The sequence below is a fragment of the Terrapene carolina genome, unplaced genomic scaffold (assembly GCF_002925995.2).
Source record: "Terrapene carolina triunguis isolate 2854851 unplaced genomic scaffold, T_m_triunguis-2.0 Scaffold132, whole genome shotgun sequence".
In the NCBI taxonomy this organism is placed as follows: domain Eukaryota; kingdom Metazoa; phylum Chordata; order Testudines; family Emydidae; genus Terrapene; species Terrapene triunguis.
The window spans coordinates 18696344-18712555 of NW_020664483.1; the positions used below are offsets into that span (position 1 = coordinate 18696344).

The 16212-nt window shown below is 39.6% G+C and overlaps 1 protein-coding gene across 1 annotated transcript in view; it reads left to right on the forward strand.

The window, feature by feature from the left end:
- Positions 1-15944, forward strand: part of XPO1 (exportin 1) — a 77633-nt gene extending 61689 nt beyond the window's left edge. The window contains exons 15-25 of the mRNA XM_026653116.2: positions 308-464; positions 648-811; positions 2228-2362; positions 3254-3437; positions 5029-5135; positions 5603-5797; positions 10951-11119; positions 12797-12931; positions 13036-13195; positions 13276-13372; positions 14333-15944. Coding sequence (XP_026508901.1) covers positions 308-464; positions 648-811; positions 2228-2362; positions 3254-3437; positions 5029-5135; positions 5603-5797; positions 10951-11119; positions 12797-12931; positions 13036-13195; positions 13276-13372; positions 14333-14479 — 1650 coding nt within the window. The 3' untranslated portion in view covers positions 14480-15944. The remainder of the gene's footprint in view (positions 1-307; positions 465-647; positions 812-2227; positions 2363-3253; positions 3438-5028; positions 5136-5602; positions 5798-10950; positions 11120-12796; positions 12932-13035; positions 13196-13275; positions 13373-14332) is intronic.
- Positions 15945-16212: the final 268 nt, after the last annotated feature.

A 16212-nucleotide genomic window follows, 5' to 3' on the forward strand; every position in this document is an offset into this window, starting at 1 on the left:
GACAACTCTTAATAAGCTGTATTTAAAATAATTTCTGGGTAGAAAACTGCTTTCTTGTCCTTCCAGAAAGTTTTATTAAATCTCTGTAATTCTAATAGCCTAACTTTAATCTACATTGTTCAAATGCATTGAAACAACTATGAAGCCTGATTTGGTGATCTTTTTGGTATTTGTCAGGTATTGCCAAACTACAGTTTTAGCATTGGTTATCATAGTACTTTAAATTTTGCCCCATCACAGTTCTAAGAAAATACAAACATTAAACATGAAAAGGAAGATAAGTACAGGGTTTTTTTTCCCCTTGCAGGATCTTCTGGGACTCTGTGAACAAAAGCGAGGGAAAGATAACAAAGCTATTATTGCATCAAATATCATGTATATAGTAGGTCAATATCCACGATTTTTGAGAGCTCACTGGAAATTTTTGAAGACAGTAGTCAACAAGCTGTTTGAATTCATGCATGGTAAATATGTTTGACGTTTCATCACTTTTTTGCTTACTAATACTTAAATTTTTGGGGACCTAAATATTCAAATATTACGTTCATATTGGAGCTACTGATCGCGCGCGCGTGTGTGTGTGTGTTTACACCTGTAGAATCTTTGTAAAGAGCATAAAAGTCACACATAATTATATTTTAACTTAGAAACCCATGATGGTGTCCAGGATATGGCTTGTGATACCTTCATAAAAATAGCACAGAAATGCCGCCGACACTTTGTTCAGGTTCAAGTGGGAGAAGTCATGCCATTCATTGATGAGATCCTGAACAATATTAATACAATCATTTGTGATCTTCAGCCACAGCAGGTATGTCAAATTCAGCAATTTAGGTAATGATACGTAGTGGCTCTGGCTAATATATAAAAGCCATGGTGAAATGGTGGTGGTGCTTTCTAGGAGACTTGAATTTTGTTTCCTAGTCTTGCTGGTAGGGCATAATCCTGTGGCACTAGAAGAATGCTTATGTCATTGTGTGGGGGGTTAGTTAATGTCCTTCAGCAGACTTTGTTCTTCCTCCTCTCCAGGAGATTAAGTGGGTTTAATGGGTTCCCATTTATTTCTTTAACAAGAATTAAATTCTGGTTGAATAATTTTTGGGATAAACATTTTAACATTTCCCACCTAATTGTTTTTATTTGTTAATGGTTTTAACATAGCATAGGTAGTATCCCACTAACAGCATGCAACTACTGAAATGTTCAAGAATACAGGTAAAACAAACAATACATATTATGCCAAATGGGAACCATAGTTTGATAAAACTAGAGACAAACACAAACTTGCTGTATATGTTGTAGCAGTGATACTTGCAACTTTCTCTGTGGGTAAAATGGCTTAGCATCTGGGGAAGATCTACTTTAGGGAGTGGTGATAGCCACTCCATAGTTGAAAGATATAATTAGCTTCCCATTGTAATTAGGGTACATTTGGAGGGTGATTACAAAAAAAGAAATTGGAGGGAGACATGTACTAAAAAGGAATTGGGTGGCATGAATCTGAGCTGCCTGGTCTTGCAATGTGTGGCTCTGTGAGGGATGCAGAGTAAGGATGGGGAAGACAGACTGATAGAATGTGAAAGGAAGATGAAGGCGATGCAAAGGAGTGGGGATATGGAAGGAGAGGAGGGAGGTAAATGGGGTGCATGGAGAAGGACTGAATAAAATACTTTTACCCATGTTAAGTGTTCTATCTAAACAGTTTTTAAATGTTTCAAAATTTCAATATTTGTTTCCCCATTCCCTCTCCATTTTCCCCTACAGTACACTACACCATTATCCCAGCAACGTATAGCTTACTGAGTCAGTAGGACAGGTACCTTACTTTGATGGACCTCATAAGATTTGTTAAAACAGGCCTTCCTTCTTCCGTGCTGTACACCTGATACCCCAGTTTGATATAAACCTTGTTATTTAAAAAAAAAAAACTGGGAACCTGCAAACAAACCCAATGAAAGAATCTGAAGTTAGAAAATGTTTTAATGGCGTCCAGCAAACATCCAAAAATAGTCAATTTTGATGTTTGGTGTAAAGTGTGTGTTGGGAATGTTTTTAGACTCAGTTAAAACATACTTTCTGCTTCAACTTTTTATGGACAACTTTTAAAAATTGTGCATATACCACTAGAGATATAGGAATGGCTGCATAAAGAAGTGTTGTGTTTTAACATTAGGTCTTAACTCTGAAAACTTTCCTTCCTATCTCACTTGTTTCTCGTTCAAATCAGGTGCATACTTTCTATGAAGCTGTTGGATACATGATTGGGGCACAGACTGACCAAACTGTACAGGAGCATCTGATAGAAAAATACATGTTGCTCCCTAATCAAGTGTGGGACAGCATAATTCAGCAGGCAACAAAAGTAAGAGCACTATGGAAATGTTAACTTCTAAGTATTTTATGTTCAGCTAGAGAGATCCTGCTGAACGTTTGGTTTTTAATAAGGTTTAATTTTGTGCTTGATCTGGCATTGTATGGACTAATTCTGGAGGTACCTGGCCAAACATTGGGTAGTAGGATAATTGGCATGATAGTAAAAAGTACTGTGAAAATGGGGGAGGGGAATAAAAGGGAAGTGTGGGTGATTGTTGTTGTTTTTTTTTCATAGTCTTTTAAAGAATTTAGCAGCATATTTCTTGTAGTAATATAAAATGGTGCTTACCTGTTTGTGGGCTTAATTTGTGCCTTCAAAAGAGATCTACTTTTTTCCCCCCTGTTCACGTGCCCTACACATTTACTGTAACACTACTCCAGGTAGGAGGGTTGTCTTTTCCTCCAGCCATTGCTAATAGCTATGCACTGAAGAGCAATCCTCCCTTTTGTGAAGGAAAGCAGATCCCTGCTGTGACAAGAACAAGCTTGTTCTCTACCTTATACTGCCATTGGACCATTGTTTCTTCTCACTTTTTTTTTCACCCTCTCATGTGCCTCTTCTCCCATTTCCCTGTCCTTATGTTCTTCCTTCTTTTAGGGTTATACTTGTACTGTTGCTCATGTACATGATACTTCTCCAGAAAAGCAATATTGAAGTAATCCCAATTTCATCCCATTGTTGCTCTTGCCATCACTAGGTGCCATGAGCCACAGCAGCGGTATAGGTGCTGTCTCCTGCAGTGGGATAGTCTTAACACATTGCTAGGATAACTGTTTGAAATGACTGACTGACTGACTGAATTTTTATTTCATAAAAAAAATACCAGAAGCTCAGTTTTGTTCAGTTAATGAGACTAACTTAATTACTATTCTTCAATAGAATGTTGATATTCTAAAGGATCCTGAAACAGTTAAACAGCTGGGTAGCATTCTGAAAACAAATGTAAGAGCATGTAAAGCTGTCGGACACCCCTTTGTGATACAGCTTGGAAGAATTTATTTAGATATGCTGAATGTGTACAAGTGCCTAAGTGAAAATATTTCCGCAGCTATTCAGGCTAATGGTAAGAATTTCCGTGTTATTTCTAACCAAATGGGAATAATACCATCTACTCTTACTACCACCTTTTAATCAATAAATAACCAAGTGCTTATTATATTGGCCTTTCAGATTAATAAGAGATTTATTGGCCTTTATATTCAGATAAATTTCTGTCGTCTCTTGATGGAAAAAGAGATGATACTGTTAAACTATGAATAAGAAAAATTGTGGGGTTGTAAAACACAGTAAATATTTTTCTGTGGAAGTGAAAACTCATCCCAAATTTTGTAATAAAAGCCACAACACACACTTGAAAATGTGGCTTATTGTAGTTTCTTTAAATCAGAGCCAAGCATTCCCTTTTCATTCTTCAGTTATCCTGTTTGAAAAGTGCTAATATATCAAGCTAATATTTTGCTGCTACATAAGAGTCTTTTGTCTTCTGAATAAATAATTTGTACTGAAATTCAAGGCCTAGACTTTATAAATCAAAGGTTATTGCTGGAAAGAAATTAACAGTTGCATAGCATTTTTGTCAAACAAAAATACAAATATTACATATAAGGTGCTTTCTCTCAAAGGAGGTGGGTTGGGGAGGGTGTTCACAGTAGTTTGGGAACAGGTCTTGCTTTCCCATTGGTGCGCCATAGGACGTTCTAATAGAGCAATTAAAGGCTTTTCCATCTCTGCTGTACCAATCAGTGCTACCCATATGCTGGTATTTGGGAATGTACATATTCATCACATAATACAGGTAGAACTTGCACAGATGACTAGTGAGAGTAGAGTTGTAGTACTTGATGTTTATAGAGTTGCTGTACGATTTGACCTCTGTGAAACCTTCAATACCAGAGAGTATATCTTTGATTCTATGCAGCTCCAAAGGCCAGCAGTTGTCCTTGCCAAGAAATGTGTAGTTATGAAGTTCAGAAATTATTGCTAGGTACTTCTTGAAGCTCTATCTGTAGTTTAGAGGTGCAGTGCTGGATTTGCAACTACTGGGTAATCCCACAGTTTGGATCACACCTGTCTCAGGACTTAACATGGCTCTAACAAATGTCTCTAGGATTGTAAAGCAAGACCCACTCCAATAGTTTTAGATAGTGTGGAGGTCCTGCAAGTTCTGGACAGATGATGGGGGAGAGGGCAACTGACTGGCCAATCATGTACATCTGCTCCTAAACAGAGTGTTTCATAGTATGTATAAATTGGAATGTGTAATGTGTAAAAATCACAGCTGGAGGCTGTTTTGAGCATGTCTGCCCTGCCAGTGGTAGTATACTGTAGCAGATTAGCAGTTATATTGCACGTTCATAATCCTTTTGACTTGCTCTTGTGACATCATATGCCACAGACAGGGCAAAAGGAAGGAGACCAAAATAAGTGGGGCATTGAATGAAAAGGAAGGGAGATTAGAACTGATGTAATATTTCCCAATTGAGAGACTACTTGGTGCATAGGATAGGCACGTACAAAGAGCGTGAGCTGCTAAATGAAGTGTAGGATTGACAACAACTTGGCATAAAACTTCGGTGTAAAAAGTCAGTTTTCGTATATTCAGATATCAACAAACCCTTTTAACTGAGTTGTAATAAAATTTCAAACCTTTTCAGGTGAAATGGTTACTAAACAACCTCTGATTAGAAGTATGAGGACAGTAAAAAGGGAAACTCTAAAACTAATTTCTGGTTGGGTGAGCAGGTCCAACGATCCTCAGATGGTAAGTGGATTTTTAAAGTAACTAGCAATATTCATAAATAAGACACTCTGGGAGAAATCTACAATCTTTACAGCAGAACAAAAGTATAATTAAGACACTCTGCCTTTGTCATAGCAACTCATTTTCAGGAGGTCCATAAAACACATGTAACACACACTCTAGGACTCAAGTCCGAGTGAGATTTACATAATTGAAGTGATATTGCAAGAATTTTATGAGCTATAGCCAAGAGGATTTAATAGATCTGGATCTACATGATCAATAATCTAAAACAATGATTACTAGGGTAGAAATAATTCTAAAGGAGTCACTGTATATATTTGGCAAGCTCCTTTTAAAAAATGCATTTAGGACCTAAATTATTTGTAGGTATCTAAAATAGCTCATACTCTGCTACAAAGCATTCATTATGCAATTATTGTAGGCAATCTTTTAGATACCTAACAATGTTCTGCTTTCTTTACCAGGTAGCTGAAAACTTTGTTCCTCCTTTGTTGGATGCAGTTCTCATTGATTACCAGAGAAATGTTCCAGCTGCTAGAGAACCTGAAGTACTCAGTACAATGGCTATCATTGTAAATAAATTGGGGGGACACATTACTGCTGAAATACCTCAGATATTTGATGCTGTTTTTGAATGCACGTTAAATATGATCAATAAGGTAAGTATATTAATCTTTTGTGTTTGGATACCTACAGTCTCTATAATACATCACATAAAACCAACCAACCAAATAAGATATCCCAAGCAGAGAATCAGACATTCCACAAAGCCCATTAGGGAGTTGGCTATTGCTACTGATTATACAGATATGACCGTGATAGGTGATATTACAGCATTTCCCCAAGTATAGGAGCCAAGGACTATATTCACAAAGAAACTTAGGATATGTCTATACAGCAGTGTAAACCTAGGGTTGGTGGGACTTGCGTCAGCTGACCGGTGTCAGGGAACCCTGGGCTTCAGCATCTACACTGCATTTTAACCCTACATTCAGAATTTTCTGACCTGTGCTTGAACCTAGGGCTCTGGCGCCCATGTTGCAGCACACAGACCCTATCCTGGAGTGCCTAGCACACCCACCACCTTGTGTCAAAATTCTAGCACTGGGAATGTGGTGCATTGTGGGAAAACTCTACTTCCCACCCTGTTTCCCAACTGTGATGGTGCTATTGATGAGATTCAGTTGCCCATAAGGAGCACATGAGTATTTAAACTGCATAATAAGTTCCTTTGGTGGCCGTCTCAGTAGAATGACTGCAGTCTCAGAAGGCTTTATACTGAATTACCATCTAGTCTGAAAATAGGGCTCTCCAGCTCTAGGTTGAGTCACATTGGCAGGAAAATGCCCATGTGCACCTGTTCTAACAATAATTAGAACATCAGTCTCCATGACTGTCAAACTATTAAAATGAAACTTTATAATTCTTATATTTTAAAATGGTATGTTCAGTTGAGGAGTCGTTGGTTGGTTTATTTTGAAATGACATAAAATGTAGTTTTCAGAGGAAAATTACACATGCACCCCATCCTGGCTGTTGCTCGCTGCAGAGCGATGAAGTGCATCCCCAGGAATTGGGGTGCAGTGTGCTCCAGCACTCCCCCAGGGATTCCTTATTCCTGTCCCTGCCACACCCTGGGAGGTGGGGATAAGGGATGGCTGGGGGAAGTTTTTTGGTCTGGCTCCCACTCACTGCCCTCATCTTGTATGCTGCCTGGGCACCAGGAGCAAGGGACAGAGAGCGGACTCAGACCAAGCAGCTGCCCTGCAGGGAGGGGCAGCAGCAGAGCTCCTGGCTCAATGCAGCCAGGGGAGGGCTAAACCCCAGCATCCTGGAAGCCAGAAGCTGCCTCCTGCCTGTCACCTTTGCTCCCTGCAAGCTCCACACAGCAGCGAGAAGGAGCCAGAGCAGGAACTGCCACCACTGTGAGAAGAGCAGGAACAGGAAGCGCGCTCAGCCAGGCAGTAATGGTGCTTTTGCAGCCACTGCGCTGGCTGTTTACAATGCTCCTACTCTGCCGCTGGGAACTCTGGGATACATCTGGAGGACTTCTGGGAGCCAAGTAAAGCCAGGGCCACATGCACACAGGAAAGTAATAGGGCTTGGGCCCTAGGTCCTCCCTCCAGTCTTGCAAGATCCTGGGATCCTAGGTCCAAGCCCTAGGTTAGCACAATTGATGTGTGGATGCAAGGGGGGAGTTAGGCTAGAGCCTGGGTTCAAGCCCAGGCTTACATTGCTGTATAGACTTACCCTTAGGCATGATACTGAGTGTCCTCATGCGTCACTTTTAGGTGCCTAGAAAATCACTGGTATTCACAAAGCCTGAATTAGGTGCCTTGGCTCCCTTTACAATGAATGGGGAGAGATAGGCCCCTCAGAATGGGATTCACAAAAGCCAGGAGGCTCCTCCTAAGGTAGCCAGTGGGAGGTGTTAAACTGAGGGATGTGTCTTTGCCTCGCCCCTGTTGGAGATAGGTGCCTGGGTCCAGGCTGTGGTGAGGCACCTCCCTCTGCTTGGGATTCTCAGCTGCAAACCCTCTCTCGGTGTTAGGTGCCTATGCTGTTTTTGTAAGCGGGGGGAGGGCCTCCCTCAATTTTTCTCACTTGGTATCTGGGAGATCCCCAGTTCAGGTCCTCCCATCACCATCTGAGGGGGAGAAGGGATTTGAACAGGCATCTGCCACTTTTCAGATATATGCCATAGTGACTCAACTATAAGATATTCTGATGTGAATGCTCCCTCAGTCTCTCCTGTGAAGCTGCTCCACTGTGGAGCGAGGGGACTGGATGCTCAGTCTCCTACCTCCTGTGAGTGCTCTAACCACCAGTCTATAGAGTCATTCTTATACTTCTACTCTTGTCAGCCCAATGGTGAAGCTGTTGCACTGTGCATAAATATTGAAAAGAACCATTGGGCCAGAGAGAGCAAGCATGAGTGTGTCTATAGCAGGGGTCGGCAACCTTTCAGAAGTGGTGTGCCAAGTCTTCATTTATTCACTCTAATTTAAGGTTTCGCGTGCCAGTAATACATTTTAATGTTTTTAGAAGGTCTCTTTCAATAAGTTTATAATATATATAACTAAACTATTCTTGTATGTAAAGTAAATCAGGTTTTTAAAATGTTTAATTTAATTTTAAATGAAGCTTCTTAAAATGCAGAGCCCCCCGGACCGGTGTCCGGGACCCAGGTAGTGAGAGTGCCACTGAAAATCAGCTCGCGTGCCACCTTCAGCACGAATGCCATAGGTTGCCTACCCCTGGTCTATAGCCTGGTGATTAGAGTACTCGAGAGATAGGGAGACCTAGGATCCAGGTCTCCTGCTCCACAGTGGAACACTGCCATCAGGAGAGACTAAAGAAGCCCCTATATCGGAATACCTTATTGCCTAGTGGCTAGATCACTCACTTAAGTGGCAATTCTTGTTCAAATCCCTTCTCCCTGTCAGTGGGGAGAGAGTGGCTTGAACTAGTGGTCTCTCACATCTCAGGTAAGTACCCTAACCAGTGGGCTAAAAGTTATGAGGGAGGGTCTCCTCTCCCCAACTACTGGCTGTTTTTATGTAAGCTTTGTGCATTGCTCTGGGTCTTAGGCATCCGGACTTCTAGCATGAAGCTGTACAACACATGCTCAGAGACAGAAACATAGGCACCTAGGGAATATTTACTGCAATAATTCAAGTGCCAAATGATTTCAGGTGCCTATAGGGTTCAGGAGCCATTAACCAGGGTTTTGTGAATCAGTGGGGCCTGATTCTCAGACTTAAGGGCATAAGTGCTTTTGTCAATCCAGCCCCAAATGTCAACACATTGGGGTTCTCAATTTTTTCATAGTGACCCACATCTGAATAGTGTCTTGTGGACCATCTCCCCTCCTTTTTTAAATTATTTAACATTCCTGTAGCAATTGCAGCAAGTGCTTATGTGGTAAAGAAATTAGGACAGTATTGATTTTATTTTAAGTCCCTAATGAGCTTACTTTTTTTGAACATAGGTGCCTTAATGTGGATTTACGCATCTCACTTTTAGCCTCCAAAGACTGAATTTTTTGATTAATGATCTGGCTTTTTGAAAGGGAACTTGCAATTAAGAGCTTATAAGTCTGTACAGCAGGAAGCTAGTAGGAGTCAGCCTTGTGACATTTTAAGTTCCTGTAGATCACAGTTGGGAACCACTGCATTAAACTTCCAAAGACTTCTAAATAAGAACTACTTGTTAGTCCTCCCTTTTTGGAAGCTAAGAAAAACAACTTATCCCTCAGAGCAGTTATATGGTAAAATATCTTGTGTGATTAAATCCTTATGGTATAACCTGCAGTGATATGTACATAATTTCATAACATTTGAAGTGTGTCAGAGTGAGAAGCACTATTAGAAAGGTAGTATACAAGTAAGAAATAGCCAGAAATAATTCCCAAAATATTAACACCAGAGTTGGTGCTGTTTCTGAGCCACACATTGTTACCTCTACTTTGTGGCTTGTGACAAGACTTATGTTACTAATGAAAACTTCTTGTCAAAAGCAACTAAGGTTTTGATACTCATGGAACTGGAATATTGTCCCAGCTCTTCCTTCAGCTGTCAGGTGCACAAGACTCCAGTCATAATTTTGTAATGACTAGCCCTTGAATCTTTGTGAAAAGTGATACCCCATTGTGAGAAAATACAGTAATTCATTGTATGAGAGACAGATTGTTAACCTGCTTCTAGGGGTCTTGTTTATTTAGTAGCTTATAAACCCTAGAGAGCTTTTTTTAAAGAGGAAAAACATACTTTGGAGTCATGCTGTCCTCAGACCTGTACCCAGATCTGTTTCTAGAATATTGCCTGGACATTTAAAAAGTTTTTAAATTTTAACTGTGTTTATCATGTTCTTACAAACGGTTCCAAAGTCCTTTTATTTGCCTTTATGGTTTTTATACTTCTCTAAGCATGCAGGAAAAGATTGTGTGGTTTGGAGTTAACAATTAGGCCTAAATGGCTGTCCCCTTTTTTCCACCCTTGCTATCCTGATAAGCAATAAGAAGAAAAATTCAGAGAAACTTGTTTCATCTTGTGGGAGGAAGTGTGTGGGGGTGGGGGGGGGTAGAGTTTCCAAACCCTGTAGAGCCTGAGCATCAGTGTAATCAGGTTTCATCCATGTGGAATCCAGAGCACCTTGGAAGAGGATCTGCTCCTCTACTCTACTCTGGTCTTCCCAATGGCATTTACCATTGGCTTCCTCCTGCACCCTTCTCCTTGTCTTCACGCATACTAGTGAACAATGTAGCTTCCACCAGATTTGAAGGGAGCATGCTATGTGAAGCAACTGCCTTGTGGCTACACCAAACATGTAACCTCACAAAATAGTAGTGGTTGTACGGTGGGACTCTAATGGGCTCCTGGTGCTATAAGGCAAGCATATTGTGAAACTACCCTTCCCCCTTCTGCTGCAACCTTTCTGCCCCTTTTCTGTGATGCAAAGTGTCTGACTCTTATACTGTTGTATACAAACTTAAGTGGTATGTGAATGGCTTGCACAGTTCTTACATGTTAACTAGAAGAACTCTGGCTTGACTGATTCAATTTGATTAACTCATCAGAACATAAGATTATCAGACTTTAAGTCAAAAAGCATTGCAGTGAGTCCATATACTGTTCTGAAATTGTTAATATTTCCTTTTATAATATTTTTTTAAAAGGAAAAAGGTTGTCCTGGGTTGGAAAGCTACTGCTCTTTCTGCTACTGGGTTAGATTTTTGTAATGGTGATAGCTTGTGATGTGTACTATAGCTGCTTAAGGAACTTGGAATTTCATTATGTATTTCTCTTTTTAGGACTTTGAAGAGTATCCTGAACATAGAACAAACTTTTTCTTGCTACTCCAAGCAGTAAATTCTCATTGCTTTCCAGCATTCCTGGCCATTCCACCTGCACAGTTCAAACTTGTTTTGGATTCTATTATTTGGGCTTTCAAACACACAATGAGAAATGTTGCAGATACAGGTGAATAGAGTTTATCTGTATTTTTAAACTTATAAACTTGAATATAGCCAGTTAATAGGTCTGAATTTTATATTTTGAGGGAGTATGTGATATGTAGATCAACTTAGGGAAATATATATTTGTGGAGGAGGTATTGCTGTATTGTTTCAATATTTTCCATTAGTCATTATTTTCACAGGCTTCTGCGGTCTGTCCAGGTGTATAAAGCTAAAATACTTGAATGCAAGTTGTCTCCTACAGCCAGGAGAGAGGGTACCTGTTGTTGTTGCTCCCCTTGCTGGCTTCCTTTCCTTTCCTGTAGCTCACCACCTCCCCAGCCTTCAACAAGAAGGAAACTCCAATAGGAGGCATCCATATTGGGACTAGAAGGGAGTTCTTCAGGAAGGGGGAGATGCCTGGAGATGCTGGTGCAGGCCATCCGAGTACCTTCAAAATACACTGGAAGAGTAACAGATCTTAGACTTCTCCCCCATTTTAGGCAATGCAGCCTGTTGTATAGAGAGAGAGGCAAGGTCTGATGAGGTTATCTGTTTTTAAATAAGTATCTAACTATAGGATTGTTCTCCAAATTGTTGCCAAACAGTGATAGTGGAGGGGGCTTGGTGTTTGCCATTTTTGTAATGTTAATAATGATGGTGGTTGGTGGTAGAGCTGACAGGGAAACCAAATTTAAGTTCTGCAAAAACTACTTAATTTTCAGAAATTTTATTATCATCCCAAATCGGAACGAAAAGCCAAAAACTTTGAATAAATGTGCAGAACTGAAATCATATAATGTTTTGTTTTGGAAGAGCAAAATGTGATGTTTCCAAAATGAAATATGCTGTCTGAGGTCCCTAGCTGTCTGGTCACTGCAGCAGAACCAGGGACCCTGAAAGTCATGGCTGCTGTGGATTGAAAAGGTCCTTGGTAGTCCAACTGACAGGGAGCCAGGGAGTGCCAGCTCTGAGAGCTCCAGGAGTTGAGGTTTCCAGCCCTCCTTCAACCATGTGGTGAACTAAAGGGGAGCCTGAGAGTGCCAGCTGGGCCACAGCCCACCTGGTGGTCTGCTGAGGAGCTTGGGAGCAAGGGATCCTATGGCTACTCAACTCCCAGAGTCAGGAATCTACGTGACCCCAGAAGTCTAGAAGCCAGGGGGTCCCTGACTCCAGGAAAGTGCCTGGCAGGTTGCCCAAGAGCTGTGGACCCTAGAAGCCTGATCTCAGCAGACCACCAGATGGACTGTGAAGAAGCCAGGTGGGCAGACTGCAGGAAATCTGGATTCCTTTGGAAGTTTGACTAAATCTAACCATTTCTGCAAAACATTTAGATGTCAGCAAATTCCAACAAAAAATTTTTTAGGCGTTTCCAGTCAGCTTTACTTGACCTGCTTGTATGTGATTATTGCAGTTAAATATGCGCTATCACAGCAAAGGTAGCACTTAAGTGGACGTTTTTTGTTTGGTAAGGGCCTGAGGTGCTGATAATTAGTAATCATAACAAATGTAAAATCCACAAAAATATGGTAGCTACTTGAAGAAATTCTTGGAAAATCTTTCAATATTGGTTCACATAGTTCTGTCTAGGTTAGACTTCTCTTTGCACAAATCTGAACTTCTTGATTATATGCAGTTTTTTCTGGAAAGGAAAGCTAATGTAAAAGATTTCGGTCATTTTCATCCTTTTGCTTTCTTTCAGGTCTTCAGATACTTTATACTCTATTACAAAATGTTGCGCAAGAAGAGGCTGCTGCTCAGAGTTTTTATCAGACTTATTTCTGTGACATTCTTCAGCATATTTTTTCTGTTGTAACAGACACTTCACATACTGCTGGTAAGAGTGTGCTTGAGGTTGAGGGAAACAGTACAGCAATCATTAAACAATAAAGGAATTTACTTTGAGTAACAAGTAATTTCATTTCTGTTTTACATATGCAGGTTTGACAATGCATGCATCAATTCTTGCATACATGTTCAATTTAGTAGAAGAAGGAAAAATAAGTACACCTTTAAACCCTGGAAATCCATTGAACAACCAAATGTTTATTCAGGAGTATGTTGCTAATCTTCTTAAATCTGCATTTCCTCATCTGCAAGAGTAAGTGTGCTGTGGCTGTTAAAAAATTTTGAGCGTGGTTCTTGTGTTTCCCGTGTACTAATTGGTATTTTTACTCTTAGTGCACAGGTTAAGCTATTTGTAACAGGACTCTTCAGTTTAAATCAGGATATTCCTGCCTTCAAGGAACACCTTAGGGATTTCCTGGTCCAAATTAAGGTATGTTTGGAATGTTAGTGTAAATTTTAAATGACTGTTGAATGTAATGTTCAAAACGGAAGAGCCTGGTTCATCACTTAGGAAAAGTCATGCAACAGGTCAGCGTGTTTTTATAATTCATCATCTCAGAGTTTTAGGGCCACAGTGTTGACTATTGGCCACTTCAATAAGGGTGCAGAGGAATGCCTCTTGCCTTAGACTATTTAGACTGAGAGAATGGATTGATGCACCTTTTGGATTTCTATGCAGCTGTGAATCTTTCCAAACTGGAAGATGTGTAGTAAGCCCATTTTTAAACAGAGGCCATATTGCAATCCTGGTTTTGGAATAGTTTCATAGTTTAAGGCCAGAAGGGACCATTAGATCTTCTAGTCTGATCCTCCTGTATATCACAGGCTATTATATTTCACCCAGCTTCCCCTATATTTAACCCAGTAACTTGGGATAGCCTAAGCATTTCAGTCCTCAGGAGCCTAAACTTTTGTTTTTTGTATCTCCTAGAGTCAGGATTTCATTTTATTTCTTTTTAAAAAAAATAGAAATAAAAGTTGGCATTCAAGAGATAATTAAAGGAAGGACTGTCCCTCAGTAAAGTATCCTAAATAGAATTACAATGTAGATTCAAGTTCTAACATTTTGATGTAATGCCTACATTTCAATGGGACCCCAAAGACTGACCACTCAAAACATGAGGCTGGTATCCCCACCTGCAGCAGCTAGTGAAAATGCAAATATCATGCAGGGTGCTACTACATTCCTTATACTGATTTAGGTTTTAGTGGCAACAACTGTTGCATAAGAAAATTATTTTTTTTTAAATTCTGGTTCTGACAGTCAAGTGTGACAAATTGATTTTTCATATTTATATATAAAAATGTCTGGATTTTGGAAGCTTCTTACTTTTTATTCTTGGATTTCAAAACACTTACATTGAACTAACTAAACTACTTATTTGTGTAGGAATTTGCAGGTGAAGACACATCCGATTTATTCCTGGAAGAAAGAGAAACAGCCCTTCGACAGGCTCAGGAGGAGAAACATAAGCTTCAGATGTCTGTCCCTGGCATCCTTAATCCACATGAAATTCCTGAGGAAATGTGTGATTAAAATGCATAAAACCAGTTATGCAGTTTTCTTTCTGTACAGCTGCTTTGTTGTGGTAGAAGAAAACAGCACTCGGATATTGACCAAAATGATGCCAATTTGTAAATTAAAATGTCACCTAGTGGCCCTTTTTCTTATGTGTTTTTTGTATAAGAAATTTTCTGTGAAATATCCTTCCATTGTTTAAGCTTTTGTTTTGGTCATCTTTATTTAGATTTGCATGAAGTTGAGAATTAAGGCATTTTAAAAAAAAAAAAAATACTTCATGCCCATTTTGTGGCTAAGGGGAAAAGAGAGGCAAAACATACCTTGTTAAGTCTATTGCAAAATTACACATTTTTCCAGTGAGAGTACCAATTTTTAATGAGGGGATCATTTTCTTTCTAACCTGCCCTGCAGTCTAGAAGAAAAGATAATGAGTAAAACATACTGAGTTGATTGTTAAGCAGAGTATAGTGCTGCATTACCTGAACAGTTAGCAGCTTTTGGACTGAATGGTAAGGCTAGGCTACATGTATTTGCAAGTAATATGACAAGTTTGCAGCAAGATCATGTGCATATCATCCCACTGTAAAGCAACTTCAAAAGAGTATGGGAACACAGTACAGTTAGTTATTTTTACACAGTTCTTTTGTTTTTGTGTGTGTGCTGTCGCTTTGTCGACAACAGCTTTTTGTTTTCCTCAATGAGGAGTGTTGCTCATTTGTGAGCCTTCATTAACTCGAAGTGAAATGGTTAAAATATTTATCCTGTTAGAATAGGCTGCATCTTTTTAACAACTCATAAAAAGAGAACTCTGGCTTTTGAGATGACTTATACTAATTTACATTGTTTACCATGCTGTAGTGCTTTAAGAACACTACTTAAAAGCAAAATAAAATTGGTTTACATTTATTTTCCTTCTTTTGGCTTATCTTTTATTGGAAAAAATGCAGTGATCACATCGATGTTTGGTTGTATAGAAAAAAGAATCCCATAAGAGGTAGATGAATATCAGGCTAGATAAATGCTCCTGTAACTGCAATGACAAACTTTAACATGCAAGAGCTCTTCAAGAAGAGCTTACATGTGGGTTTTTCAGTTCAGAAATTCAAAATGAGATGCCTGATTTTGTGACTAGACTAGCATCAGCAGGTCTGAACAATATTAAACTATTTTCCACCTACATTTGTAGTTTAATGCCTTTCAAAGGTATATGAAGTAGTGAAACCAAAGGTAAGAAAACTGAACACTTTGATTTGACATCCTAGCTTCCCCTCTCTAGCATTTCTCCTTTGCCGTCTAACAAAGGAATGTATGTCAGTCCAAACTATTGATGTTTTGATTCTTGGAACAGCTTGCATTCCTCTGGTCTGCAGTCTTAGGACTGTCAGAATGATACTAAAATACAACATTCATGTGAAGTTGTAAAGGAAATGAGGTTAGTTGATTAGTGTGATCCTTTTTAATATAAAATTTGAATACTGTAGTTACTTTTTTGTATTGTGCATTTATTTTCAAATCAAATTAAAGTTCATTAGTCAGCAAGTGTCTACGTAGAACATACTCAACCAAAATGTTTGTGGGTGTGGGCATTTTCCCCACAGTTGTGCTTAAGAACATTTCTGCTTGCTTGATTCCTTTGCCTAGTACTAATAAAGGCAGATCCATACCTGTCTGCAGAACATTTAGCAGCACAAATGCTGTCAACCTGAGCCATTAATGCTGGAGGGGGGGGCAATACCAAGACCAGTCAG